We start from the raw sequence: 26,583 nt of genomic DNA, 5'->3' as shown, positions 1-26,583 counted from the left end.
GTTAAATTCAGTTTCCCTCTTGTGTTTCTGGAGGTCCCACCTGGGTATTTCAAGCATAGTGCAGTGAGTTCTGCACAGGGGTTCATCCTTCCCTTCCTCTGGCTGTTCTGACTGCTGACATCCCCTGGGCATGATTCTAGAAAGAAAAGGCAGTGAATTTCAGAGTCTGGATCCTTTTAGGTCACCATCCTGGCAGTGAGCAGTGGTTCAGGTGTTTGCATGGGCTGACTGTTCTCCCCCCTCCATTCCAGGCTCGCAGCCCAAGGAGCGCCCGCGCTCCGCCATCCTCGCTCCTGATGAAAGCACTGTCACCTCCACCTTCAGCAACAGGAGATCACAGCAGCCCACTGCACTCTCCAAAAGTGTCTCCATACAGAACATTGCAGGGTAAGGTTCCTCCCGGCACACCTCTGTGTGTGTGTTACCTGATGCTACTGACGTTCAGAAATCCAGATCTCACTAAAAATAAATTCACGTGCTGTGACTTGCATTAAAGGTACAAAAGGGATCCCAAACAGAGAAATAGGCATGTTCTGTATGATACCATCAGTTGTCTTCTCCAGGATCTGATTGTCTGAGTTAGTCTAGTCATGGCAGGAGTTCTGAGGCACAGCTGAGTTGGCCTGGTAGATTCAAGACCACTTTACCGGGGTGCTCTGGGCTCCTAGGAAGAAATTCCCTTGCTTTGCTGGATACTGTGCAAGCACACAGCTATAATACTAACTTTTGTGTCCATAACAAAAGGGTGAAGGCACAGAGCTGCAGTCTTCCTGGTTTTAGACCATATTATATATAATTCATTACAAAAAACCATAGAAGATAATCTAATTTATGGTTCCTACCATACTTAAATTATATATAATTCATTACAAAAAACCATAGAAGAAAATCTAATTTATGGTTCCTGCCATAGTTGTATATTGAGCAGTTCTACATGTGAAGCAGTCACAGGGACTGGCATTTTCTGGGCAGTTTGGATGTCCTGGCTAGTCATGGGGAATTTAATTTCAGTCCATTTTCTGGTCTTTCTCAGAGCTAGTGACAGAGCTAGGACTCTTGTATAGCCTTTGGTGGTGCATTTTTTTGCACTGTTTGCTCCAAGGGCAATGAGGATGGGACGTGACTGGAATGGAGTTATCCAAACTATAAAACCTTATGGAAAGCACCTCACTCACAACTGTAGTGCTTACAGCTTCTCCAGCTCCAGTGGGTAGTTAGTAAACAACTCATAAAAGCACATTTCTGTATGTAATCGTGCAGTGCTGGCTTTGTTTTTCAGTTCACATTTAAAATGCATTTATTCTGCTTATCTGAAAGTACATTTGGCTGGGTTTTTGTCATAAACAATATTCTGTGTTCTGCTTTTTTGCAGAGTTGGGAATGATGACAGCTTAATACACACTTGGAAATTCCTGTCGCAGTCAACAGACTCTTTACATAAAATCAGCCGGGTTAATGAATCCATGGAGTCACTGGTTGATGAAGGTAAGAGATCTCCATGGCATTTATAGGAGAAGGAAGGTCTCAATGCTGCTTTCCAGAAATAGAAAATCCATTTTCAGCAATTGTCTTCTTTTATAATGGACAATTAAAGTGCATTTATTTTCATCTCAGAATATTACTATGATAAACTAAAACAAAGCCCCACATAGTAATTTCTTTAGCTCATTGAATTATGGAAAAACATTTAGAAGGTTTCAGTTACAGTTGAGTTACTTGGAATTTAGCTCAGGGACAAACATTTCCTCTTCTGTTGTGGTTTTTTATTTAACTGCAATGTTGTTGCATGGCAGATTAGGAATACATTATCTGAGCTAGAATTTGGTCTATGTGAAAATGGTGAACAGGAACCTAGGAAATAATGTTTAAAACTGTTTTTCATAACCAGTCTTTATGTGTATGTGATCAGTTGTGTCAGTAAAGGAGAATGTGATGTATGTGGTGTGACTGATAAAGCCTAAACCTAAATAATTAGGCGGGAATCTCAAATGGGACAAGTCACCCATGTCTTAATAGCACTTCCATTATTTTGTGAAGGTGCAGACATGAATGAAGGACAGCTCATGGGAGACCTGGAATTAGATTCCAAGCAGCTGGAGGCAGAGTCCTGGAGCCAAGTAGTGGACAGCAAGTTCCTACAGCAGCAGTACAAAGATGTTGTCAAACGGCAAGATGTGATTTATGGTGAGACATTTGCACCTTCACTTTTCACTGTAAACAGCTCCTTGATCTGCTCTCATGCATGGGTTTGGGAACCTTTAGCCTCATGAATAGGAGCATTGCTTTGGTTTCCTCAAAAGCCAAACTCTCATTCTTGAAGTTCCTAGAAATGCAATGTATTCTGTGAAAGCTGTCTTTCTGCATTTCACAGATCCAGAAACCATCAAAAACCCCCAGAAATTGCCTCTCCTTATTTGTCTGCTGATGACTTTCAAACTGGGCTCCAGCACAAGCAGCTCACTAGGAAGTTTTTTTTCTGAGGGATTCAGGAGCCATCCTGTATGGCAAAAAGGGGGATATGTGGAGGCTGGCAGTGAGCTGTTAGGAAGGAGAAGATACCAGGGCTGAAGGTGGAGACCCCAGCAAAGCTCTCTGTTGTGGGACACCTCTTAACCCATGTTTCTATCACACATGAAACTCTTGACTGATGTTACAATTCCTGACATGAAGTTTGCTGAAACCATTTAGAGAAGCCCAGTTATGGAAAAGCTTTGTAATGGCAGCTTTTTCTAGTGCTGTAACCCATGAACTCTTGTCCTCATCCTATCCAGAGCTAATGCAGACAGAAATGCACCACGTCCGCACCCTGAAGATCATGAACGACGTGTACAGTGCAGCCATGCTAAAGGAGCTGCAGTACGATCAGCAGGTCGTGGACAAGATCTTTCCCTGCCTGGAAAACTTGCTGCACATCCACAGTCAGTTTTTCCAGCGGATTCTGGAAAGGAAGAAGGAGTCACTGGCAGACAAAAGTGAAAAGAACTTTGTTATCAGGAGGATAGGTGACATCCTAGTGAATCAAGTAAGTGCTGGAAAATGGTTGCAGTTCTAAAAACACAGCTGGAAACCAGATGCTTTTCCTTCCCTCCTGTTTGTGCCTGTCAGATAAGCACAGCTGATGGCACCTTTACTCTTCACACATAAAAATCTCTGCCTCTGCTTTTTGAAGCACTTTTTGCTCTTTCAGAGGAAGGTCCACTGTTGAAAATGTATTTTGTTCATTTTGTGGGAAAGAGAAGCATTCACTGACAGGCACAAAACAATTGACCAAAGACAGGAGTGTAGGCAGGAGCTGACAGCAAAATATGCCCTGTGTTTCTTGGCTGCGTTACTGACCTAGTGTTTAACTCTGTGTGGGTCATTTTACTTTTCTTTATCCACAGTTTCTGTCTTCTTTTTTGTCTGACTTGACTTTTTTTGTGGTTGGTTTTTAAGCCATGTGAGTAGAGTTACAGATTTTGCTGTAGGTGTGAGCTCAATGAAGTCCCCAGATCAGTTCTTTACTCTCTAGCAATCTGCTTGCATGGTCGAGCATGCTTTGGACTAATTTGATTGCATCAAGTTCTTCTGAGAGCCTGGCAGGCAGGGCTGGGATGTCAGCCCAGGAGCTGAGTGCAGGTTGGAGCTGTGTGTCCCATTCTTTGCAGTTCTCTGGGGAGAACGCTGAGCGAATGAAGAAGACGTACGGCAAATTCTGCGGGCATCACAACGAGGCTGTCAATTACTTCAAAGACCTGTACTCAAAGGACAAGCGCTTTCAGGCATTTGTCAAGGTAGGACCTGGCAGGACAGATGTAGCCAATGGGAAAAACGTGTCCTTTCTGCACTCTGGGGGAGTGTTTTGCAGCAGAACTGAAATTTTCGTCTTTGTTCCTTAGAAAAAAATGAGCAGCTCCCTGGTGAGGCGTCTTGGGATTCCTGAATGTATCTTGTTGGTAACACAGAGAATCACAAAGTACCCGGTCCTTTTACAAAGGATACTGCAGTACACCAAAGGTAGGGACCAGTTCCTCTATTCTAAACACGTTTGTTAGTCCTGTGTGAGGTTTGGAGCCTTTACAGCTGAAGCAGATTTTATTACCAGCTTATCCAGTCACTGTTGTCACACATCACTGCAATGAGATAACTTAATTCCATACTTCCATTTAGGATTATTTGGTTAGGTATCTTGATTTAGTTGTTAGAAGTCTGTCTGTAGCTAATTATGGAGCAACATGCCTAGACTCCAAAGTCTCCCAGCTTGCTTTTTTTGGTAGTGGCTAAAATATGTGGATTTGTGCATTTCATCTCTACTGTCTTACATGCAAAGTATATTGGAATATTCCCCAGCCAGGATATGTAAAAGGTTTTGTGAAACTCTCTTTAAGGGGGAAGAATGTGTCATTTAAGTATTAAAAAGTTATAATGTGGGAACTTGGGAGAAGAGGAAGGAAGGAAGTAAAATTGGGAAGTTAGACTGCACAAAGTCATATCAAGATGTTTCTGTTTCTTTTTTAAAGAGAATGAAGTGGAACATGAAGACTTGACTCAGTCATTAAACCTCGTTAAAGATGTGATTGCTGCAGTCAACAGCAAAGTCAGCAATTACGAAAAGAAAATGCGTCTTGGGGAGATTTACAACCGGACAGACAGCAAGTCCATCATGAGGATGAAGAGTGGCCAGATGTTTGCAAGGGAGGACTTGAGGCATCGGAAACTCATCCGAGATGGGCCTGTTTCACTAAAGAATGCAGCTGGCAGGTTAAAAGGTGAGGTGGAGGATGCAGCTCACTCTCTCTGGGTGTAGGATTAGTCCTCAGATTGGTGCCTCCACCTTTGATTTATTCTTCTGCTTTGACAGATTGTGACAGCAGCTTTCCCCTGCTGTACCCCCACTCCCCATTGCATTTCCAGTTCCTTGTGTGGGTTCTGGAGCAATAAGAGCTGCTTTTCCTCCTGGTGCCTGCTGAGGGCTGGGGTGGCAGTGACACCTCAGTGTGTCAGCCAAGGAGCAGAGTTGCTGAGGGGTGCTCTGGGCCAGGAGGACACGACTGGGGCTGCAGTTACCCAGAGCATTGCTCCATGCCTGTGCCACAGTTCCAGGAGTTGTGCTGGCTAAATCTGGAAGCCAGCCTCAACTTCCCAGGCCTTTCCTTCCCTCCGAGGGCTGGGGCAGGTCTGCAGCAGTTGCACTGGGATCCAGGGAGATGTCCCAGGCATTTGTTGCTCTTGAGCTGTTGGCACAAAGTTCAGGAGAAGCTCTAGTGTCTCTGCAGCTGCCTCTTGCTGGGTCAGTGTTTTCTTGAGTTGCTTCTTGTTTGTTATCAAGTGGAAGTAGCTTTTTTAAGGTGCTGTGCACTGAAGTTCTCCACTGGATTCTTTCAGCTGGGACCAAGGTAGCAGTGAGAGCAGACAGGGCTGTGCCTCAGGCTTGGCAGGAAGGCTGGGCTTCCCTTCCTCCCTGCAGCATTAGCTGATTAAATTACGGTCTGTGGGCATGAATGGGGCCTGGGAGCCTGATGCCGTGCTGTGCAGGGAGGTGGTGATAACATGGAATTCCGTGGGGGGTATGATTTATTTTGAGGTTTTGGAAGCAGGAAGTTTACTGATGATTTCTAGGCACCCGAGACTACTGCTGCCTTTAGATGGTGGATGAAGCAAGTTCTGCTGCTGTTGTGAAATTGTGATAAGGGCAGGCTCCATTTGCATTTCTTAGTCATAGAAATGCACAAACATGTCTGTAGTGCAAACTCTCAGGGAAAGTAGGTCCTGCAGGCAGGCTGTAGACCCAGGGAGAGAGTAGATTGTTCATATATTCGGATAATTTTGTGGTATTTGAAATGGAGCACTGAAAACTTTAGGGAGAACTTCTGCTTAAAGGGTTTCAGCATATCCCCTCTTGAAAAGTCATGGAACAGAGAAAAAGGCAGTCAAATGCCACCTTCTGCAAACCTCCCAGAGCCTGCATTTCATTTTGCAGCTTTGCTTAAAGTTTAGTGGTTCTTTTAGCTGGAATGGATTCTGTCTTCCCAAAACAGACTGGAAGGATTTACCCATGGGATGATTTAAGTTTTTGGTTTGCTTCCTTTCTGTCACAAGATTTCCCAAGTACATTGCACAAAACCTCTTTGTACTGAGGGGTCTGGGTGGGGCATTGCACTTGGTAGTTGCTGTGCAGCTTTTATGATATGTTATTAGGAGACTTGGAAGGCTCTACATGTACTCTGGGAAAAGACTGATTTAAAATCCTCTGTTGGCTTGAGGTTGTGTTTCCTTCTCCCGTGAAAGAAAGCCAGGTCCTGTGTTTCACTCAGGCTCCCCTCAGAGTTGTGTTTGTCTGAGAGCAGAATTACTGGTGGCTCCTGAAGTCAGTATTTCCTGGGAAAGAAACTGCAGCTGACAAATGTTGTTATTGCACGATAATTTACACCCTGCAAACCACTCATCAAGAGAACCATAAAACCCAAAACTTCCTGTGCAGATATTTTGCTTCAGGGCTGAAATATTGATTGTTTGAGAAAACAGAGCTTCTATTGAATAAGTGTCTCTGGCTTTCACTGTTATGCCCATGTCTTAACTGGTAGTGAGCATGTGGCTGGAGAGGAGCAGCCCTGCTCCAGTGGGTGAGAGCAAATCCTGCAGGATGCCTGGGTGCTCATGTGTCCTGCTTAATGCAAAGCTGCTTCAGAGCTAACCTGATCTGGCATCTCCAGGAACTGCCCTTGCTCCTCCTGGCAACTGGGAGGTTGATCTTGCTTCCAGGATTTGCAAAGCCAGCCCTACTGCTCCCCAGCACTGTGTTATTACAAGAAATCTGTTCTGAGGTGGGTTGTGTGGTTATACTTCACTGCTGTGTTTCTTCTTCTGCAGAAGTCCAGGCTGTTCTCCTCTCTGACATGCTCGTGTTCCTTCAGGAGAAGGACCAGAAGTATGTCTTTGCCTCACTGGTAAGGCTTCAACCTTTTTTCCTTCTTACTTTTCAGTGTGAGAGACCCATGATGCTGTGCTGTGCAGCAAAGCCAGCAATTGCTTGCTAAACAACTTAATTTTCTTGCTCAGAACATTTTTGTTTGCTGAGCAGGCTCCATTCTTTTTGATGGGAAAACATGTCTTCATGGCCCACCTCCCCTTCCTGCAGTGCCTTGGCACAGCTGATAATTGGCCTTGAAAACCTGCCTGCCACTCAAAACACTTGTGCTTTCCAATTTGTGCACACTGGAGCAGTGGCTGGGCTGGGAGGGGGCGAGGGGATAATGCAAACATTGTAAAAATGAACCTCAGCAGAAGGAAATGTCCAAATACATTGTGAGCTGCTGTGGGGGGCAGCGAGGTGAAATGCCAGGGCAGTAAATTAAACAGAACAACTTGAAAATAAATGTCAGAGGTATATATTTGTAATGTGCAGGAGCAAAAACATTAGGTTTGAGGGCAGGTCCCCCTGAAAAGGGCTGGGCACATTGACCTGTTAAAGAAAACCTGGTGCCTAATGGAGTTTGCTGGGCTGTACCTCCCAGGCATGGTCTAGACTGGCTAAACCTTGTGACCTTTCCACTCTTTGAGCATTTTGAAAGCTGATATTTGTTATTCCAGTCCCACCAGCCCTCTGCACGGGCTCAGTGCCCTGCACAGGGGAAGCTGATTTGCATACAAGTCCTGCTGGTGAACCAGATCACCCCAGCTGCAGCATGTGGTGCCAGGCACAAAGGGGCTGATGGGTGACACAGCAGCCTGGGGACACTGTAACCCAGCAGGCTGATGACACAGAGACCATGGCACACAGTGACCATCACCTCACACGTGGGTTCTCACATAGCAGTCAGCTGTGAGCCTCTGAGAACAGCAGAGGTTTTGTCCTGAAGAGAGGTGGTGAAGATCCTGTGTGTGAAGCAGGCTAGCAAGCTGCACCAAGTGTAAGGAGCTGTGATGTTAATGACAGGGAGAGCATGGTCAGGAGGAAATGAGATCAGAGCAGAATATGGTACAGCTTACCAAGCCACAAAGTCAATTAGAAATTAATTCTTTCTTGAAATAGAGTGAGGTTAAATTGCTTTTCCTACAGAACTGTTGGAGGAAAACAAACCCATCCCTTTTGTTTGACCCCCATTGAAATGATTTTGTTTTTTAAATTAGCTAATATTTTCAGAAAATGTTTACAAACCTGAGAGATATAGCACTGTGGCTTACTGGGATATTTTCAATGGTAGTTTGAATGTAGGAGCTAGCTCTGGTCACTCTCCTCACCCATTTCTTTCCATCTGAAGGACCAGAAATCCACTGTGATCTCTCTGAAGAAGTTGATTGTACGAGAAGTGGCTCATGAAGAGAAGGGTTTGTTCCTGATCAGCATGGGTGGAAAGGATCCTGAAATGGTGGAGGTCCACGCCAGCTCCAAAGAAGAGCGCAATGGCTGGATACAGATCATTCAGGACACAATGCACACCATGTAAGACACTCAGCTGTTCTTGGGAGGCAGGGGGTGCACTGGGTGTGTTCCTGTAGTAATTGAGCCATGTCTCCTGTCCAGGGATAGAGATGAAGATGAAGGAGTTCCCTGTGAGTCTGAGTTTGAAAAGAAATTGTCCGATGCAAAAGTGAGAGGACTGAAAGGTAAAACCTGCCTGGAACAGAGCTGGGGAGCCATTGTGGAAAAATGGATGGGAGTTTTTGGGTTGTGTTTTGTGGTTGAACTGTGACTTTTTTCAGTCCTGCATCCAGCAAGTAACTGCAGTCCTGGTTTGCAGCTCGCCTTCCTTGCATTATTTATTTTCTGAGCCTTCTGTGCCAGATTGCCCAGGGCACTGCTGTGCTGCCAAACCCAGCACATCTTGTCATGCTCCACTAGATGGGGCCAATATCTCAGGAATCGCTCAGGTTGCTTTGCCAAAGCTTTTATTTTCTGTCTTCATCCCTGTTTTGTGTTCACCCCCACAGAACAACTTCAGCAGAAGGATAAACAGATCCTGCTCTTGCTGGAGGAAAAGACAAAGATCTTCCAGGACATGGCAGACAGTTCTGTGCAGGAGGAGATGCCAGGCTCCAGGCTGCTCTTCAGAGCCAACACAGAAGAGGCTCCAAAAGGAGAGGCAATCATGAAAACTGCAATAAATGAAGGTGAGCCAGTCATGTGACATGTAAATTATACCAACTATAACCAACTGTAGTTGGTCACCTTCAGTGAAGGTATCAGTTCTCAAGCACCCATTTTGCAGGGGACATCTTCTCTTTGTCAGAATAACAAGATAAGGAGAAACTGCTCCTCAGGGACAGGATCAGGAAAGGAAGCAGATATTGGGGGATGTTGAAAGAGTTCAGGAAAGTCAGAACAAAGAAAACCATGCTTTGAACCTGTTTGGGGATCAGGAACAGCATGGGATTTATCCTTGGCTGAAATTTGGACCATCCAGACTTTTGCTGTTCTTCAGTCTCAGCAAGATGTGAGGGTGGGGCTGGGTTCCAGCAGGTGCTTGTGGAACCTGCAAGGGACAAGCAGTTCTGTTGGCAAAGGCAAGGGTAGGTGGAAACTCAGGCTACTTTCCAGTATGATCTTTGGAGAGGCTAAAATTATTAAATGTTCTTGTCAGAGGGTATCAAGGTTGCCTGAAGGAAGAGAGGGAAATGTAAGCTTGTGCAGAGCTCCAAGAGTTGGAGTTAGTGGTCAGGCAGAGTGAGTTTTTGCAGGGGTGATGTGTACTGTTCATGTCATTGTCACAGAAACCTACATTCTTTGTGCACCACCTGAGCTCAGGCAGGGATTAAAATAGCTCAGAAACCTGATAGGGGGCTTTAACAAAGACATTGCTGCTTTTTTCAGTTGAACTGCTGCAAGACCTGGTGAACAGGAGCCTGGGCACTGCCCTTGGACAGCAGGTCAGCAGCACTGCCATGGATCAGGAGGGAGGAGTTGGCCCCATCTCACTCCCTAGAAGGGCAGAAACTTTTGGAGGATTTGACAGTCATCAGATGAACGCCTCCAAGGGTGAGTACTTCTGTGTGTGCACATCAGAATTTCTTAATAATACACATCATCATATCCTCTTGCTTCAGAAGGACTTCAGCTGGTGGTTTGGGTTTCACAACTCCTCTCCAACAATAGTTGACAGATTAAATCACAGATTAGGAAAAAAGCCTGTGTACTGGTGGATTGATGGTAGCTGAGAACCTGTGGCTATATGAGGGTTAAACATCTGAACTCCTCATTCCTCTCTGTGCTCTCTCTAAGTAATACTTGCTATTTTACTTATGTGCCACATGAAAGTATTTGGCTTCTCAATAAATTAGTTTCTTCATGTTATTATTGTAATATCTACAGGTCTGTTCTTTGTTCTTCACTTCTCTTCCCAGCAGGAGTCTGATGCTGTTGCATTTACAAATAGATGTGGATATTGCTGAATCAAACACCTTCTCCCCTGTCTCTGCTCTCTCTGCATTTATGTTCCACCTACATCTGCATGTATTATTCCTCCAATTAAGTCTCTCCCAAAGAAATGCGTGACTACTTATTTCAGCTGCATAGTTGGCTGCTTCCCAATGCCCTCTTTCTTTGCTCTAGTCATCAGAAACTTCCCTGTCCTCAAATTCCTTTCTCTGTGGTCTCACTCACACTCCCAATACAACCAGTTTTGCTGTGCTAGTGTCTGTCTCAGCACTGGGATCGTTGGACCTCGTCTGACCTCCTGCATTAAAGGAGCAGTGTTAGCTCCAGACAGTCAGACATGAGAACTATGTAGAGGCTTTCCCAGCTCTGCTGGAGAAAGACCTTGTCATCATGATGACAAATATACTCACACTGGAGGGGTTTGTTGAGGGTTGTGCCTCTCTCTGTTGCAATGATGAATGGGACAGCCCCAGGCTGTTACCCAGATCTAAGTTTTCTGTAGAAATACCCTCTGATTCTAATTCAGTAGTTGTAGGGTCTCGGGAGATTTTGGGGAAAGAATGCAGGGCCTATTTATTTTGCCCAGGAGGTATGAAACCTGGCATTCTCTCCAGTTCTTCTGTTCACAACCTGTGAAACCTTGGGCAAGGTTTATAACCTGACTCCCCTTCGTTCTCCCCTCCAGCAAAGCAGAAGGGAGGAGTTTCCTCCTGCAGAGAGGTGGAAGGTCCCAGGACGTGGCGCAGGAGAGCAGGTCTGTTAGGAGGACTTGAGGGTCAGCCTTTAATAGCAGAGCCAGCCTTGGGGGTGGGGGGAGGAGAGGGCCTTTACATCACATCAGGTGTGGTGTCCACCATGCTGCTGCAGATTCAAGTTTATGGAATTTATCTTTAAGAGTGGCAGAAGGAAGGTTGCCACTGCAGGTGTGGGTTTTCCCCATTTGCTGCATCTCAGCTGGCAATGGGAATACAAGAGTCTTGGCAAGAGCTAGAGGATGGAAGGTCTGTGTGACTCCTTTTGAGCAGAAGGGCAGCACAGGGGGAGGGTCAGAGCCCTCCTGTCCCCACAGGTCAGCTCAGTCCTGCTCAGGAGCGTTGATATGAGCCATCCAGGGGGAAGTTAGAAAGAGAAACCCAGTGTCCCTTTGAAGATCCAGGTACCTGATAGCTAAGGTTAATGATAAATTGTTAGCATAGAATTACACAGGGTGTTGCACAGCAGTATCTGACCCAGATGCAAATTAACTTGCACAAGAGAGGCATTGAAACTATACCTGCAATAATATACCCTGATATGATTCTGTTATCATCCTCCATCTGCTCTTATGCTGCCTCATGTCTTCTCAGCAAGTATTCTGTGGTAGTAGACAGCAGTGCAGGGGCTAGACAGAGCACCAGTTAATAGCAGTGTGCTGAATTTATCAGCACGTTCTGTGAAACCAAAGTCAACCCTAATCTAAATTCACATCCACTTTTCCTGGTAGTGCTGACGTGTTCCGTATATTTCGGGCTCAAATTCATTTAGTTAAAATGTCAAGAGCTCTGTGTCCGCTTTGGTGGAACATGTGAGTTTCCTGTATTAAATTTCTCAGACTTTAGCAAGTTCATCTCTGCCTTAAAATGTTGAATAATCCATGTCAATGCTGGTTTCTTCCTTTAGGTGGAGCAAAAGATGAAGGAGATGATGCTCAGGACCTTCGGAGAACAGAGTCAGACAGCATTTTAAAGAAGGTACAGCTTGGTTTGTGTGTCTGCCACCACTGAGTTCAGATTCCAGCAGTGACAGCTCTAGCCTTGAAAAAAGCCTGAAAATTTCTTGATAATTAGGTACATCCTAATAAGTTAAAATAAAACTGGAAATATGCATCCAAAACCACTGGCTTGAAAGCCACTGCAAATCAGTTATACTCCTTAGTGGCACAGGTTTAGCTACCATCTGTCTGCAGGTCAGCCAAAGCATGTGTTTAATTTTGAATTGTTACTGAAATGATAAGATCAGCTGCAACCTTGCACCTTTTCTTTCTGGGGATCGATCCATCACATAACTGCAAAATAATACCTAATTAACATTTTTTTCTGTATGGTTCTAAGTGGCCTGAAAACATGCATGTATTCTCCAAAAATGGAAGCTGGAGGGGAGTGTTTAATGGATGTGTCATTAGTTCAGCTTCAGAAGACATTTGCTATGATTTTTCATTGTCCTCATATTGCATTTGTGATCTTGTCATAGGGTGGAAATGCTAATTTGATGTTCATGCTGAAAAGGAATAATGAGGTAAGAATTGATTCCATTGCTCAGCTGTTCCCTTCATTTAAGTGGCTAGAGAATTTGTCTCAATAGGTGATAATGTAGAAGAAAACACATTTAATTTGCTGAAGCACATCTAGACTTTTAAATACATTAACTGAACCCACTGTGTCATTTATTTGTTTAACCTTGGATGTTTAGACAGGGAATTCACTGATTGTCATCTGCTTGCCAGCAAGATGATATGTGCTGATTATAAGCAGCAAGGGTTAATTACCACTAGGATGCACAGGGCTGTATTTATTGTGCATCTGCAGACAGAGAGAGTTTAATTTTATGTTGCAGGTGCAGTGAATTGGGGCAATTAGATTTCTATTCTCTCTTTGATACACATTCATAACTCCCAATTAGCATTAATGACAAAATGAGAAGCAGTTCTCTTAATACTGGCTATCACTCCACTACTGAAAATGCTGAAGTGCTCTTTTTTCTTCTTGAAATTAATTGTAGGGTATGAGAGTTGCAGAGAAATTTTTAGCTGGGCTAAATTTAGGGATAGGGCAGCACTCCAAAGTAGCTTGTTCTGTATTGATGCATGAGGTATTTGCACTTCTGTATTTTCTGAAAGCCTCCAAGAACACACCTGCTGCACTTGTGTGCTGCTGCAGTGCAGCTTTTCTGCCTGGTGGCAGTGGGTCTTGTATGGGTCACCTGGGGGAGAAGGGCACAGATAGTCCACATCTATTTAAAGTTTGCTTTTTTTTTTTTTGCCCTTTGAAATTTTTTTTCCTGAAATTTTAAAGTGAACTTCTGGGCTTCATCTCAATTACTCAGCTTATTCTTGAGCCAGCTGATGCTGTGGGAAATGGTTTGCAGAGACAACCCAGAACTTCCCATGAGATCTGTGCCAGGAGGTGCCTCTGCAGATGTTCCTTCCCCTGCTGCACTGACAGCTAGGGAAGGGAGGAAGGTGATGCCAGGCACTTCTGGGAGATGTTCAAGGGGTGTGTTGGTGTACTGGGGATTGATGCAGTCATTGCAAGGGAAGAGTGAGGAAAAGCAGGATGCAGAGGGATGGCTGTGCAGCTTGTCAGACCCACTGGTGGGACACAGAGCAGGAGACGGTGCTGTCCATGTACCCAGCACCCAGTGAGATCTAACAGCAATGCTTCCGTTTTCTCGCAGCAGGTCCTCCAAACCATTACCAGCCTCCATAAACTGCTCAGCGCTTTGCAGGTAGGCTTAGCCCTTCGTCCTGCTCCCACACACTGCTTGCTTGAGCTGCCAGTTGTGCTTTGCCCCTTGTCTCCCCTTCTTGTGTCCCAACCCTGCATGGCTGGACACCCCACGGCCAGCTTGCCTAGGGGAACCAGTGCTGGCCTGAATTTGGGAAGCTGCTGGGGGAGATGCTTGGTAACCAGGCAGCAGTGCTGGGCTGAGAGTTTGGTGGGAGAAGAAGGGGTTTGAGTTTTTCAGGGATGGCCATCTCCCCATGGAGAGGATGCTGCAGTGGTCTCTGTCTGCTCTCCCAGGGCGTGGTGCTGCAGCAGGACACCTACATCGAGGACCAGAAGCTGGCTCTGAGCGAGAAGGCTCTGAGCAGGAGCTTCTTCCGACCCCCGTCGCTGCTGGAGCAGGAGAAGCAGCGCAACCTGGAGAAGCAGCGCCAGGAGCTGGCCAACCTGAAGAAGCAGCAGACGCAGCACCAGGAGGAGAGGCGGAGGAGGGAGAAGGAGTGGGAAGTGCGGGAGAAGGAGCTGGCGGAGCACGAGGCCGAGCTGGCGCAGCGCGAGGAGCAGGTGCAGCGGCTGCGGCAGGAGCTGGAGCGCGAGCGCGAGGAGCTGCAGGTGAAGAAGGCGGCTTACCAGCTCGACCTGGAGAGGCTCCGCACGGCGCAGAAGCAGCTGGAGAGGGAGAAGGTGCAGCTGAAGCAGGACGTGGAGAGATTCGCTCAAATGCGGCAGGAGCCTGACCACAACCAGGTAAATGATGGCCAGTGAGGCTCCCAGGGAAGCTGGGCCCTGCAGGGAGCTCCCAGCCGGCTCCTGGCTGAGCTGCATGCCCCTCACAGCACACACAGCTGGTGCCAGCCCAGCCCCAGATATGTGGGGACTGGTATTTAAAACTGGTTCTTCCCTGGCTTATGGTGGGCAGTGCTGCTGAGGCATTGCCAGTATTGGTGGTTCATGGTGTATTGGGGATGCCTGGCCACTGCTGGGCAGCCTGAGCTCTGCCCACTTCCCTGTCAGTGCTGGGGGATGTGGCAGGCTCCCAGGGAAGATGGCCCAGGCAGTCCCAGTGGGGACACTGCCTGATGTTGGCTGTCACCTGAGGGCTGAGCTCTGGGGAGCGGTCAGGCAGAGGGGACAGCCCAAGTGTTGTGGGTAACCTGCAGCCTCCAGCTGGCACAAAAACCACTTGTGAGGCTGATAACTGCAGGGCAAGGCCGTTCACATGCTGACATCCATCTCCCAAAGAATTCTCAATATCCAGCAAAGAGATGGCATTGCTCTTCTCCTGAAAAGACTGAGCACCTGCAGTCCAGTTGTGGCTCAGTGAGCAAAGGTCCCCAGCTCTGCTGGAAGAGGCTTCTGGTGTCTGACTGCTCACAACCACGAAGAAAAACCCACACACAGATGCTGGTCTGGGCATTTTTCAGCACGCTAAGGTTTGTTCCTTTACAGCTGTGCAGCAGTCTGACTGAGGAGAGCCAGCAGCACTGGCAAAACACGGACTGAATTTAATCCTTAAGCCTGTTGATCATTTGTTTGTAACTCACTAATTCTGACTGTAATTTGCTTAGAGCTGTAGCAGAGTTAGTTTATAAATGTTGGATTGCAGAATGGGGATGATTTTGGATGCCTGAACTGCCTAATTGTGGAGCTGAGAAGTGAGCTCTGAAAAGCTAATCACCAAAGGAGATGCTGCTCCCTCCCACCTGGCTCCTGATCAAGCCAGAAGTTTTCCAAGCAGCCAGTGAAGCTGTTCCAGGTCCAAGCACTTGTAGACAAGGGGCATGGATGCTGTGGGAGAGGCTGAGAGGTAAAATGCCTGCAAGGCCTAAGAGAGATTTAGGAGAAGGAAGCACCTTCTCAAGGCAGGTATCTGACTGACATTGCAGAGCTATTAATAGAGGGTTCAGTCAAGCTTTGTTGGGCTTGTTTTGATCTTCCCTTTGAATGTGCAAGCTCAATTACATCCTGAGACAGCCGTTAGGGAAAAAAATCAGGAAAAACGCTTTTGCTTTCATCTTTTGCTTGAGAAGGCTTCCTTTGACACATGGTGCTCCTGTGCCGTGTGCTGGCGTTCCCTTCCCAGAGAGGCACGCTGCTCCTTGGCCTCCTGCCACCATCTGTGTGTGCAAACGGTGCAGGGTGAGTCTTGCTATTGAGATCTTAGAGAATATTTGCCCTTGGCTTGTTGATACATAGCAGAGTACATGTAGGAGCAAAAGATAGTGGAGTGTTACTCTTTGTGTGTCTCTTGTTTCATCTTGAGCAGAGAGGGCTTTTCTGCCTTTACTTTGCCTGGATGGGGACAACATTTTACCTGGTGAATGGGCTGGATGTTCACAAGAACAAGCTCTGTGAGTGGTCTGGGACATGCCTTTTCTATCCATGTTCTCTGCTGGCCTTTTTCATGAAACACTTCTCTTTCCTAGGTTTCAAATCTACATGAGAAACTTGCAAGAGTCTCCTCCCAGTCCAGCATTGATGAATCCTCCATGCAGAAGAACCCTTCCCTTCCTAAACAAGGGCACTTTGATGCAGAACTGTCTGTCTCCCCCAAAAGGAACAGTCTTTCAAGGACACACAAAGAGAAAAGCACTTTCCATTTGCTTAGCACAACAAACCAGACTAACAAGGCAGCTGAGGAACAGACCCAGATGCCTACTCGCCTCTTCAGTTTAGCCAAACCAAAGGAGAAGAAGGAAAAGAAGAAAAAGGGCAGGGGACATCGCTCCCAACAGTCTGGTGAGTGTCAGAGGAGCTCACAGGTGTTTTTTCAGGGTTGCTAAGCTGGCTGTTTCCCTTCAGCCAGCAAACTTGTGGCAGCCACAAAATCTGGCTTTAAATGAGGATGGTGACACAGGGATGGGGAGGAGCAGCTGTGCTGAGTGGACTTCCCAGCTTGAAGCGATTTTGTATGGGCTTTTCTGCCTGTTCTGCAGCCCCCAGGGTTGTCAGAGGGACAAACATTGTTCTCATTGTTTCTTCCCTTCCCATCCCATCCTGAGCAGCCTCCATGGGCTGGATTCTCTGCTTCAAGGAGGAAAATGTTCTGCTTCAGTGTCAGTGCTTTCAGAAGGAGCTGCTGCTGGAATGCTCCTGGCTGTTGCAGCTCCTGAGGCACTGATGTCTGCTTTAGCTCTGTGGCAGTTTGGAAGTGATACCCACAAACCTTCTGGTGGCCTCTCCCTTCCCCTCAAGCTGTTTTGTCTCTTGATCTGAAACAAAAACATACAGGGCTTTTTTTGTCTGGTAGTTGTGCATCCCCTTAGGACTCAGAGCTGCAGCTCAAACCTCTGACCCACATGAAATTTGATCACATGGCCTCGGATGACCAGTTCCATTCATGCTGGCTCACTGATGGTTTCCAGCTTGTGCACAGGAAATCTCACCCATTACAAGGTGTAATTTCATGGTGGCTCATCAGGGAACTGAACATCTTTTAAGGGGCCCAGTGGATTTGACAGCAGAGTTTCTGTCACAGCCCCTCTCTGCCTGCTGTGCCCCTGTGTTCCCATAGTGATTCCCACATGCTTTTTTTTGGTGCTACAGATTCTCACTCGTCAGAAGCACCTCCAGAGGGTGAGGAGATCTTCTGCTGAGCACGGACTGTTGGCAGTGGTCACTCGTGGCATTGGCACCGTGGACATCTCCCTGCCTGTGACACAGCACGTGGCTGGTGCCTGCGCTGGACAAGCATCTGGAGGTTTTAAATAAAACATGTTCTGAACTCTGCTAAGTGGTGGATTAGGGCCTCTCTCCTGTGGTTTTAGGTGAATTGTCCCTGCAGAGGCTGTGCCTGCACGGCACACAGGAGCATCTCCCTGTGCAAACCTGGGGTCAAACGGATTGGGGTAGATGTTGTCTGTCTCTTCTTACTGCTAAAGGATGAGAGAACATAGCCTTAAGGGGTCTGTGCCTTCAAATTCCCCTTTTCTGGGGAAAAGAACCAAAACCAAGCATTTAGCAAAAGATTAGGACTCTACAAATGGTGCATACACACTGGCATATATAGATATACTGTATATATACATATATGTATCTATGTATCCACTGGGATATGCTTACAGTCCCTGCAGCCAAGGTCCACCCGTGGGGATACATGATACCTGACGACTTTCAGGGAGTGTGTAGATATTAAATATCTTGCCCTTACTGTCTGGCTGTAACACAGTGACCTGCACACCCCTTTTGTGCTCATGGGATAGGGGCTGTTTGGTTTCAGAAAGGTACCTTACACCAGGAAATATTCAGAAGCAACAACTCAGAGGATGAAAAATTTAAAATAATTCTGAACGATTTCTGTGGGGCAGAGGAATCAAATGTCAAACTGTTTCCAGAGTCAAGCAGAACATTATTGGGTGTATTTAAAATGGCACAGAAAAGAGAATTTTGGTAGGCTGGTAGGGCAGTCCCAGGGAGGCAGAACAGACTGCTCAAATGGAAACAACAGTAAACAACTTTTTTTTACACAATCTCTTTGAGCTCCAGCTCATTCCTTCCCATCCCTGAAGTAAAGATTATGTTTTTGCTGGAATAGAGCTCTCCAGTTGCATTTGACATCTCCATACAAGCCTAATGACTGAGTGGGGGGTGGCTAAAAATCTGCTTCTGGGGATCTTTGTTCTGTTCTTTGTATTTTTCTTACCCTGCTTTTTGTTCTACCATTGGGCTTCTGTTTCTCTGGATTTTCTCACTTGCCCTGCTTGTTTCTGAGGCAGAGTGAGAGCAGCAGTGTCTGAGCAGGTCAGTGAGACAATGCAGGGCAGTGGGGCAGGCTCCAAGGACATGGCTCCTGTCCCTGTGGCTGTGCAATACTGGAAAATAGGAACTGTTTTGGGGGAGAAAAAGGTTCTGATGGACAAACCCCTTGGGGACAGCCCTGGAGTCCAGTGTGGTGTGTCCCCATGGTCTCTGGGGTGTGGTGTCCATGCAGAACAGAAAGGTCCAAGGGCAGCCCTTGGTGTGCCAGCTGTGGGTGTCTGTAGAGTTGTGGAATACAGGGATGTGTTCAGTGGGGGAGGAGAAATGCAGTGAGACACACTTTTCTCAAAAACCACCTTTATTCCAAACCCTGTCAGGAGAATTACCCAAGTGGATTTGTAAATGGTTACCAGCTTCAAAATAGGTCAAGGTTTTTCTCAAGAGTTTGAAGCTGTCAGGTGCATTTCTTTTCCTACCAGGTTTTTTTTTCTTTGAAATAACAAATAATTTCTCTTCTTGTACTATTGTTTGATTTCAGTTTGCTCTCAGGCTTGTCATGAGCTGGTGACCTTAGCAGTTTTCAGAGTTAGTGCTGATGAGTATCAGCAGCATTGATGGTGAGGTGGTTGCTAGGGCTGGGCTGTCTTGGTGCAGGAACCCTGCTTGCTTTGGAAGCTCTCTACACTATTAAAACACAAAAGAAAAAGAGGAAAAAAAAGAAAGGAAAAAGGGTTGAGATTTATTTTTAGTTTGTTTTTTTTTAATATTATTTGGTGCTTGTTCTTAATTGCAAGCAGGGCTTGCAAAAATATTTATCTTTCATTTTATCTGAAAGAGTTTTTTTAAAAAAAGTTTACTTGGTTTTATTTTTTTATTTCTTTTTACTTTTGCTTTTGTTTGGGGAATAGTTTGAGGTTTTTTTCTCTTCCCCCCCTTTATTTTTGGTTTGTTTATTTGTTTTGTTTTATTACCAAAAGATTGGTAAATCAAGTGTTCTCATCTCCCTGTTTCCTACAAACCATGGGGTTGGGGCAGTGCTGCTTTGCAGTTCATTCCATACCCAAAGTCACACAATTTCAGCTGAGAGCTTTCTTCAAGGCAGAGAATCTTCAGCCAAAAAAAGTCTGGAAAAAAAGACACAGTGACTTCAGACAAGGCTCCTCCTGTCAATTAGTTTCCTTGTTTAAACATTTTTATTAGGTTTTCTCATTCCTTTTGGAGGCAAGGGAAAAAGCAAAGCATGGAGTGCCTTGCAGTGATGTGAAGGTCTGGTTGTTCTCCTGGACCCAAGGGGAGCTGAAGGAGGCATGTGCTGGTGGTGTTAGTTTTTTCATAAGAAAACCACCAACTTCAAAAATTAACTTTTGCCACGCTGAAATTTTTGGAAACCAAAGCAGCGCATGGCTCATTTACTGTTGTGTGAACAGAGATCAGGGCACTGAATTCCCCTCAGTCTGGAGCAGCCTTTGCCACTGTGAGCTTTTCAATTTGCCACTGTGAGCTTTTCAATTTATCCCACTGTCTCTTCCCCAGTCCCAGCACGTGCTATATTCACAACACAGCAATGTCCCAAGGCTCTGAGAAGGGCACCAAAAGGCAGATGAGTGACCCAGGGCAGCAGGATTGAGTCTGCCTTCATTCGCCATCTCTCCTGCTCTGTGCAAATCAAAAAGAGCATTCAGTGCCTGAAGTGCAAATACTATTGGCTAAGTGATTTTCCAAGGTCCCTGTGGTTCCTTGACAGAAACCACAGGTGTGAGTCAGAAAAACACTGACCAGAAATCCTGCGTATCAAAGCTCTTTGTGTCCTAAATTCTGGTGGACAGACCTTTGTCCCTGGAGGATGTCTGTTACTGTATGATTCACTTTTTTGGAATGAAGCCTTTCCTCCCACACTGCTTCCTCCTTCTTTCACCTTTAGGAAGGTAAGGGCTTGTTTTTATCTCTTTAGCCTTTTATTTTTCTCATCTCAGGTTTTCTTTGGAAAGGCTTGGCATAGGTTCCTAGAGTCAGATTCCTCCTCTGATCCCTGAAGGTTGTCTAGCATTGTCTGCTAGAGTATGGTCCCAGCTTGACAGCACCAAAACCTTTCCTCTTCCTGGCCTTAAAATGGCATTTGCTCCAGTTCCATGCCTGGAATCCATCCTGCAGTTGATGAAAGCATGTTATTTCTTCAGCCCAGCCTGTTGCTAGTTCCCAGAGCCAGTCTCTTGATCCCATTTGGAGCACCCAAACCACCCTGTTTTGCATTGAGTTCCTGGGACTCAGAGTAGGTTCAAAAACATCTGTTTGAAGCCCATGTTGTTGGAGAAGAGGATCCTGGGAGCTCTTGGAGCTGTTTGTGCTGCTGTTTCATGGAGGGCAGAAATCAGATTGGATTTTCTTGGGCTTTTTTTGGCCTGGTCTTTTCGACTGCCCAACAGGAGGGGTTTCAGTGTCCAGGGAATGTGAGAGTGTGGGCTCAGACAAGTACAGAAGTGGCCAGTATTAGCTGGGGGTGCCAGAATACCCAGCAGCAGAGAGTAGCTGTAGCAAAGGGTGGGAGACTTGATGAGGTTGCACGGGCTTGGCCTTAGATTCTTTTAAATGAAGTGATCATCTCAACACGTAACTTGATGTCAGTTTAATGCCATAAAGCACTTTAAATGGAACTGGTCTTGCCCCTTTCAATTATGGTTATTTGGAGACAATCAGTTTTGCAATTGCTTCCCCCTCTGTATCCTCAGCAAAATCAGAGCTTCAAGTAGGTGTGTTCCTGGTTTGGTTTGGTTTTTCCCCGAGAGGGCAGGAAAGGCCAAGCTTTTTGTATTATTTTTGACCAAAGCAGGTGTGAACCTGACTACAGTCCCACTGCAGATAGGTTAAGTGGCAGGACAAGAGAGCTGGCTTCTCTTGGCTCAGGTTCATCCTCCAGGAGAGCCCATGTCAGCTTCACCATCACCTTCCTCACAGCAGTGGGAAGCAGCCCCGCCAGTGGTTTCCCCTCCATCTCCTTTTCCTTGGAGAAACTCAGAGTGAAGGAGATGTGAGGGGATGCATCCAAGTAAGTGAGGCCCTTCCATGCACCAAGGTATTTATTGTCCAGGCCACTGGGACACCTCCCAGGTGTCCTCCCCAGGACAGGAGCTGTCATCCCCACTGAGGGTGGATTCTTCCCTCTGGAGGTGTGACAGTGTTGGGCAGCACAGTAATTCCATCAGCTTGTGTGGATTTGCATCCAGAGTCTGATCACCTTTGTACCTTCTGTGAGTCACTAGGATATCTCACAGCTGTTGCTGAAACACCCAATTCCAGTCCTTCCACATGCCACCTAGTCAGAAGAGGTTCTTCAGGTGCCAAATCCCAAGGAAGCTGTCTGGGGTATCTATGGCATGGAGCAAGGGAGGACTGGGCAGGGGACACAGGAGAGTATCTGCTAAAATCCCACAAAACATTCCTTGTTAACCAGAACTCTGGAAATTATTCTGCCTGCTGGCCAGGTTTGGGAATTTGTCGTGATTTAGGGCACCCTTTAAAATAAAAAACCTCCCCTGCTGCTCATAACTCTTGCTTCATTTGTTGGAAGGGGCAGCAATCCACGATTCTTCATTGGTGATACAGCTAATTTTTAAATATAGGCGAGCTGAACTGGCCAAATCTCTACACCTTGTGCTCCCTTGCCAGCTCCCTTCCCACCTGCATTTCCAGGGCTCTGTGCCCTTTCCTTCCACATGCATTTCACTGACACTGATGCTTTGCCCAAATGTAATTCAGCTTCCATTGCTTGGGGGGAGGGGGAAACAGGATAACATTCACTGCTTTGCATACAGCTATGAGCTTTGTATGTATTTAAGCTGTCTATAGGTATCCATCTTTTCCATGTTCTAAAGTAATCCTACTATTTTCTTTATCAATATTAAACACTGACTCAAAAAAAAAAGAAATAAAAACCTATGTCCAGTTCAGTTCGCCTATGGTTAAAGTTTAGCCTGGTGTTTATTTTGTACTAATATGGAATGCACTTGAGTAATTCCCAGAACATTGAGGTGTATTATAATAACCTGATATACCTCTGCTTTTGGTTTGTTTCTTATTAAATAAAAAAAAGGAAAAAAAAAGCTTTGCATTTTCATGTTGAACCCATAAAGAAAAAAGTTGGGAAAAAAAGATTTTTAAAAAAGAGGGTAAAACCTAATTGCTGTATGTTAATTTGTAATTATGTAAAAAGTGAGCAGGTTATTGACTGTAAAATTCTTCAGTTTTTCTGTAACTTGCCAGAAACCATTAGGTTTTGTAACAAGCTTTTATTTATCTTCCTTTTTAGTTATCAGTATCAACCTCTTGTAAAGTCATTCTTCCTCTAAATAAATTTGATTTTAAGTCTGAGTTTTCTGCCTGATTTATTCCCACAGCTTTGGTATTTTTGCCAATGACTTTTTTGCACCAAGGCTGATTGAAGAGCCCTAACCCCAACCTGTGATCAAATGTTTGTGTTGCCTTTATCAACTCCATTCCAGTTTGAACCCACTACCCTTTTTAACTTATTTTCTTCCTCTTACAAGATTTGCATTTTACTGAAGGACAGATGGCCATGTGATATTCCTTGGGTTTTTCTCCCCCTCCACACACACAGGGATTTTCATCCTTATACAAGAAGTGGTGTCACAGCTATTTGCTCTGCCTCTTCAGCCCTGTGAGGGGAATAATGGGAGTTTGGGGGCTGTATGTGCTGGCTGATGGCACAGAGTTCCTGTAAGCCCCTAACACAGCTCAGTGTCTGACAGGTCCTACACACAGAAGTGTTTGGTTGTTTTGGCTTAGAGAGCCAGAGATGCTGCATCTCATCATAGGACACGGCTCACGATGCTGTGTGGCGTAGCTGTTCCCATGTCTTCTGCAAGAAGAGACCCATCAGAAATGCTGTACCCAGCATCCAGGTCTCCCCTGGGGAGGCAATGTAAGGAGAGAAATCTTCCCTGTGAGGGTGGTGAGGTGCTGGAACAGGTTGCCTAGAGAAGCTGTGGATGCCCATCCCTGGAAGTGTTCAAGAACCAGGCTTGGAAAGGGCTGTGAGCGACCTGGTCTAGTGGAAAATTCCTTGCCTGTGGCAGGGATGGTAGAAAAAGGATCTTTAAGGTCCTTTCCAACCCAAGCTATTCTGTGATTCCATGATAAGGTACATGGTGTTCCCAGTGCCTGCAGGCATCAGTCCAGGCAGGAGAGGGTGCCAGAAGCACAGAGCCATGACAATGAGAAGTCAGGGAGGAACACATGGCTGGGGTTTCCCATTTTCTGCTGGATCATAGAAGGATCACTGTACTGTCAGTCCTTCACAGGACTCCAGCATCCTCTCCCCAGGCAGGAAAAGCAGGAGATCTGCACCCTTCACACCTGTGTATTGATTCTGAGGCAGAGGAATTGCTTCATTTCCTTTTGTTACTGCACTTGTCTTCAGAGGTACAACTGGGAAGGAGAAAGGATTGCTTGAGGAGAATCAGATAGGTATTCATAGAATCAGAATATCCTGAGTTGGAAGGGACTCACGAAGAGCATTGACTCCAGCACCTGACCTGGCACAAGACAGCCCCAAGAATCAAGTATTGATCAAAGCTTTGTGCTCTCAGCTGCTTGGGGTGTTGTGTTGTTCCTCAGCAGGCATCAGGGAACACCAGCCCCCGTCAGGCAGCAGTGCACTCACTGCCTGACATCCTTCCCCTCCTCTCAGCTGTGCTGCACATGCTGTCCTGCCTGAGTCATGTCCATGTACCTGAACCTACACCCTGTCACGCAGCACTTGCTCCAAGACAGGCAACCCCTGGGTGTGAGACAGGAGATGAAAGAGTTCGTTTATCTCGACGGCTGCTCAGTAGTCCTGCTTTTATTTGCATTCCCAGGCGTCCCAGCTCACCTATTTACTGAAGTTGAATAAAAGGCTTCGCCCAAACTGTCGGCTCCTGGGTATGGCTTTTGAAAAGCATGTTTTCCTGTGGCCCCTCTTGGCTCTGCAACCTGGATTCCTGACAAAAGTGCCCCTTGGGGCACCCCTAGCCTTTGCATTGCTGCAGTAAAACAACAGCTGCTGGGAATGGGAAATGCTGCTCTGATACAACAGGCATTGGTCACGGGAGATGGGACAGCACATTTACAAACCACATGGAGAAAATCAAATCCTTTCTGAATCAACCTCCTGTCAGGAAAAGGCTGGGTTGTAGAGCAAACCAGATACCCTGCCTGAGCTTCTCTGGTCCTGCACCTTGCACTCAAATCCCTGTTTCCATTGGCCAGGGGGAAGCCTGGGCAGGCAATACAAATTATCTTTGGCAGAGGAGGAAGCAAAGGGCCCTCCAGGTCCTCCAGGACACCTCCATATATTGATTTGACTATCCTTAACCAGCTTTCCACAATTTCACATGCTCACAGTTTCCATGCTCTGAGCCATTACGGCACAGCTAAGACAATTAAATGGATGCTCTCTCCAGATCGCAGGGATCAATCAATTTAGATGGTCCTAAGAAACAGTGATGGGTTTCTGAGCATCCCAGCTTTCTTGCCCAGTCTTTCCTTGGCTCACAAAGTTAGAGCAAACATCTCTGTGGCTTTGTTGGATGTGGCTGGATTTTCACTGGCAGATTGACCTAAAAGGGGTCATTACAGGATCCTTAGAAAGGGATGAGCCTCTAAAAGGAGCATTGACAGGCACAAGAAAGACTCTTTAGAAATATGGTTAGTGATAGCTTAAACATTTGCATTATCTGCATTTCCCCTTCCCTGCCCTTGCTGGTTTCAGTCCTGGCACTGCCTTCAGGAAGAGAAACTGGAGGTCTGGGAGGACACAGGTGCAAGCTGGGCTGGGGCTTGCAGACAGGCCACTCATTCATGGAGGGTTTATTAAGAGAAGGAAAGGCAAAACCCTAATTAGTGCAGCGAGTGAGTGAGTGAGATGCCTTGTGATCAGATACAAGGTGAATGGTAAAGTAATGACTTACCTTTGCCATTGAAGGCACCTGGGGCTTGTTAATTTGCTACAGGAATGTTAAATATGTTAAATGTCTTGATTTTTAGGAGGTCGAACCATGTAAAAATTAAGTGGAAAATAATACTTGACACTAGCAGCTGATGTGAGCACCTGCAGCTCTCTCAGGGATGGGCAGACAGTGGTGTCCCTTGTGTCTGCCCTAAAGCTGCCTTGAATCTTGAATCACCCCAAAGCAGGCTTTGCTCCAGAGCCTGCTCTCCTGCCTGTGTTTCAAGGATGCCCAAGGGAGCAGGTTCAGGATGGGCTCCCCCAGCCCGTGCACTCTGTATGTCACTACACAGGGGACTTGTTTTCAGTCCCTTTGCTCTCCTCCTTCATGGTCCATCCCTTGCACCCTTGAGATGCAGCTCAGCTGGCAATTCCCAAACCCCCGACCTCCAACACAGCCTGGCGTCTCGCCCCCGGCGTCTCCAGATGCTCTTTCTTTCCCTTTTCCTTTCACTAAAGGGCTGCTTCTCACCAGCCGCATCTTTCCAGTGAGCCTAATTAGACAGGAGCCTAATTAGAGGCGGGCAGGAGCGGTGAGTCATTAGCCGAGCCCTGTGGGAAGGCCGGGAGCAGCCGTGAGGGCGGCGGGGCGGCAGCGTGGGCAGAGGCCGGGGGCAGCGGGAGCTCTGCTGGGTGCTGGGAAGCAGCATCGGGAAACAGCTCCTGTTTGTGTGTGCGTGTGTAATTCCTCCAGACATGACCCAGAAATGGAGTGGAGGGTGTTTACCCTCCTGCCTGCACCTGCCAGGGAAAACCGAGCAGGCCCCAGTGCTGCTGGGCTGGCCTCAGGGAAGGGGATGGCTGTCCATCCCACCCAGCCAGGGAGGGGAGAAAACAAAAGGGCTTTTCCTGGTGGCCCTTAGGCTTTTTTCTCCTTGTTTGGTTTCTACTCATCCCTTTTAGCAGCCAGCTATCCCTCACGATGGAGTGGAGCCAGCATCCTGGGGCCTGGCTGCCTGCTGGGGCTGTAGGGAGACAGAGCCCTGCTGCAGTGGAGAAGAAGAGTGATGACAGCAGTAAAAGGAAGAATTAAAATGTTTGCTTGG

At 46.5% G+C, this 26,583-nt stretch overlaps 1 protein-coding gene across 18 annotated transcripts in view; it reads left to right on the top strand.

Moving 5' to 3' along the window:
• AKAP13 (A-kinase anchoring protein 13) overlaps positions 1-19,252 on the top strand; it is a 203,298-nt gene extending 184,046 nt beyond the window's left edge. For 14 of the 18 annotated variants that reach the window (XM_033070336.1, XM_033070327.1, XM_033070333.1 and 11 more), the window contains 19 exons: positions 252-387; positions 1,373-1,485; positions 2,038-2,184; positions 2,772-3,022; positions 3,648-3,773; positions 3,879-3,996; positions 4,500-4,748; positions 6,850-6,926; positions 8,241-8,422; positions 8,504-8,586; positions 8,911-9,090; positions 9,791-9,955; positions 11,040-11,108; positions 12,014-12,084; positions 12,584-12,628; positions 13,787-13,837; positions 14,134-14,583; positions 16,263-16,575; positions 17,383-19,252. In XM_033070336.1, coding sequence (XP_032926227.1) covers positions 252-387; positions 1,373-1,485; positions 2,038-2,184; positions 2,772-3,022; positions 3,648-3,773; positions 3,879-3,996; positions 4,500-4,748; positions 6,850-6,926; positions 8,241-8,422; positions 8,504-8,586; positions 8,911-9,090; positions 9,791-9,955; positions 11,040-11,108; positions 12,014-12,084; positions 12,584-12,628; positions 13,787-13,837; positions 14,134-14,583; positions 16,263-16,575; positions 17,383-17,432 — 2,876 coding nt within the window. In that variant the 3' untranslated portion in view covers positions 17,433-19,252. The remainder of the gene's footprint in view (positions 1-251; positions 388-1,372; positions 1,486-2,037; positions 2,185-2,771; positions 3,023-3,647; positions 3,774-3,878; positions 3,997-4,499; positions 4,749-6,849; positions 6,927-8,240; positions 8,423-8,503; positions 8,587-8,910; positions 9,091-9,790; positions 9,956-11,039; positions 11,109-12,013; positions 12,085-12,583; positions 12,629-13,786; positions 13,838-14,133; positions 14,584-16,262; positions 16,576-17,382) is intronic. The other 4 variants (XM_033070332.1, XM_033070331.1, XM_033070342.1 and 1 more) reach the window with 2 other exon arrangements.
• The last annotated feature ends 7,331 nt before the right edge of the window (positions 19,253-26,583 follow it).

The sequence above is a fragment of the Catharus ustulatus genome, chromosome 12, assembly GCF_009819885.2.
Source record: "Catharus ustulatus isolate bCatUst1 chromosome 12, bCatUst1.pri.v2, whole genome shotgun sequence".
Lineage (NCBI taxonomy): Eukaryota > Metazoa > Chordata > Aves > Passeriformes > Turdidae > Catharus > Catharus ustulatus.
This window is presented reverse-complemented; position numbering and strand designations above follow the sequence as displayed.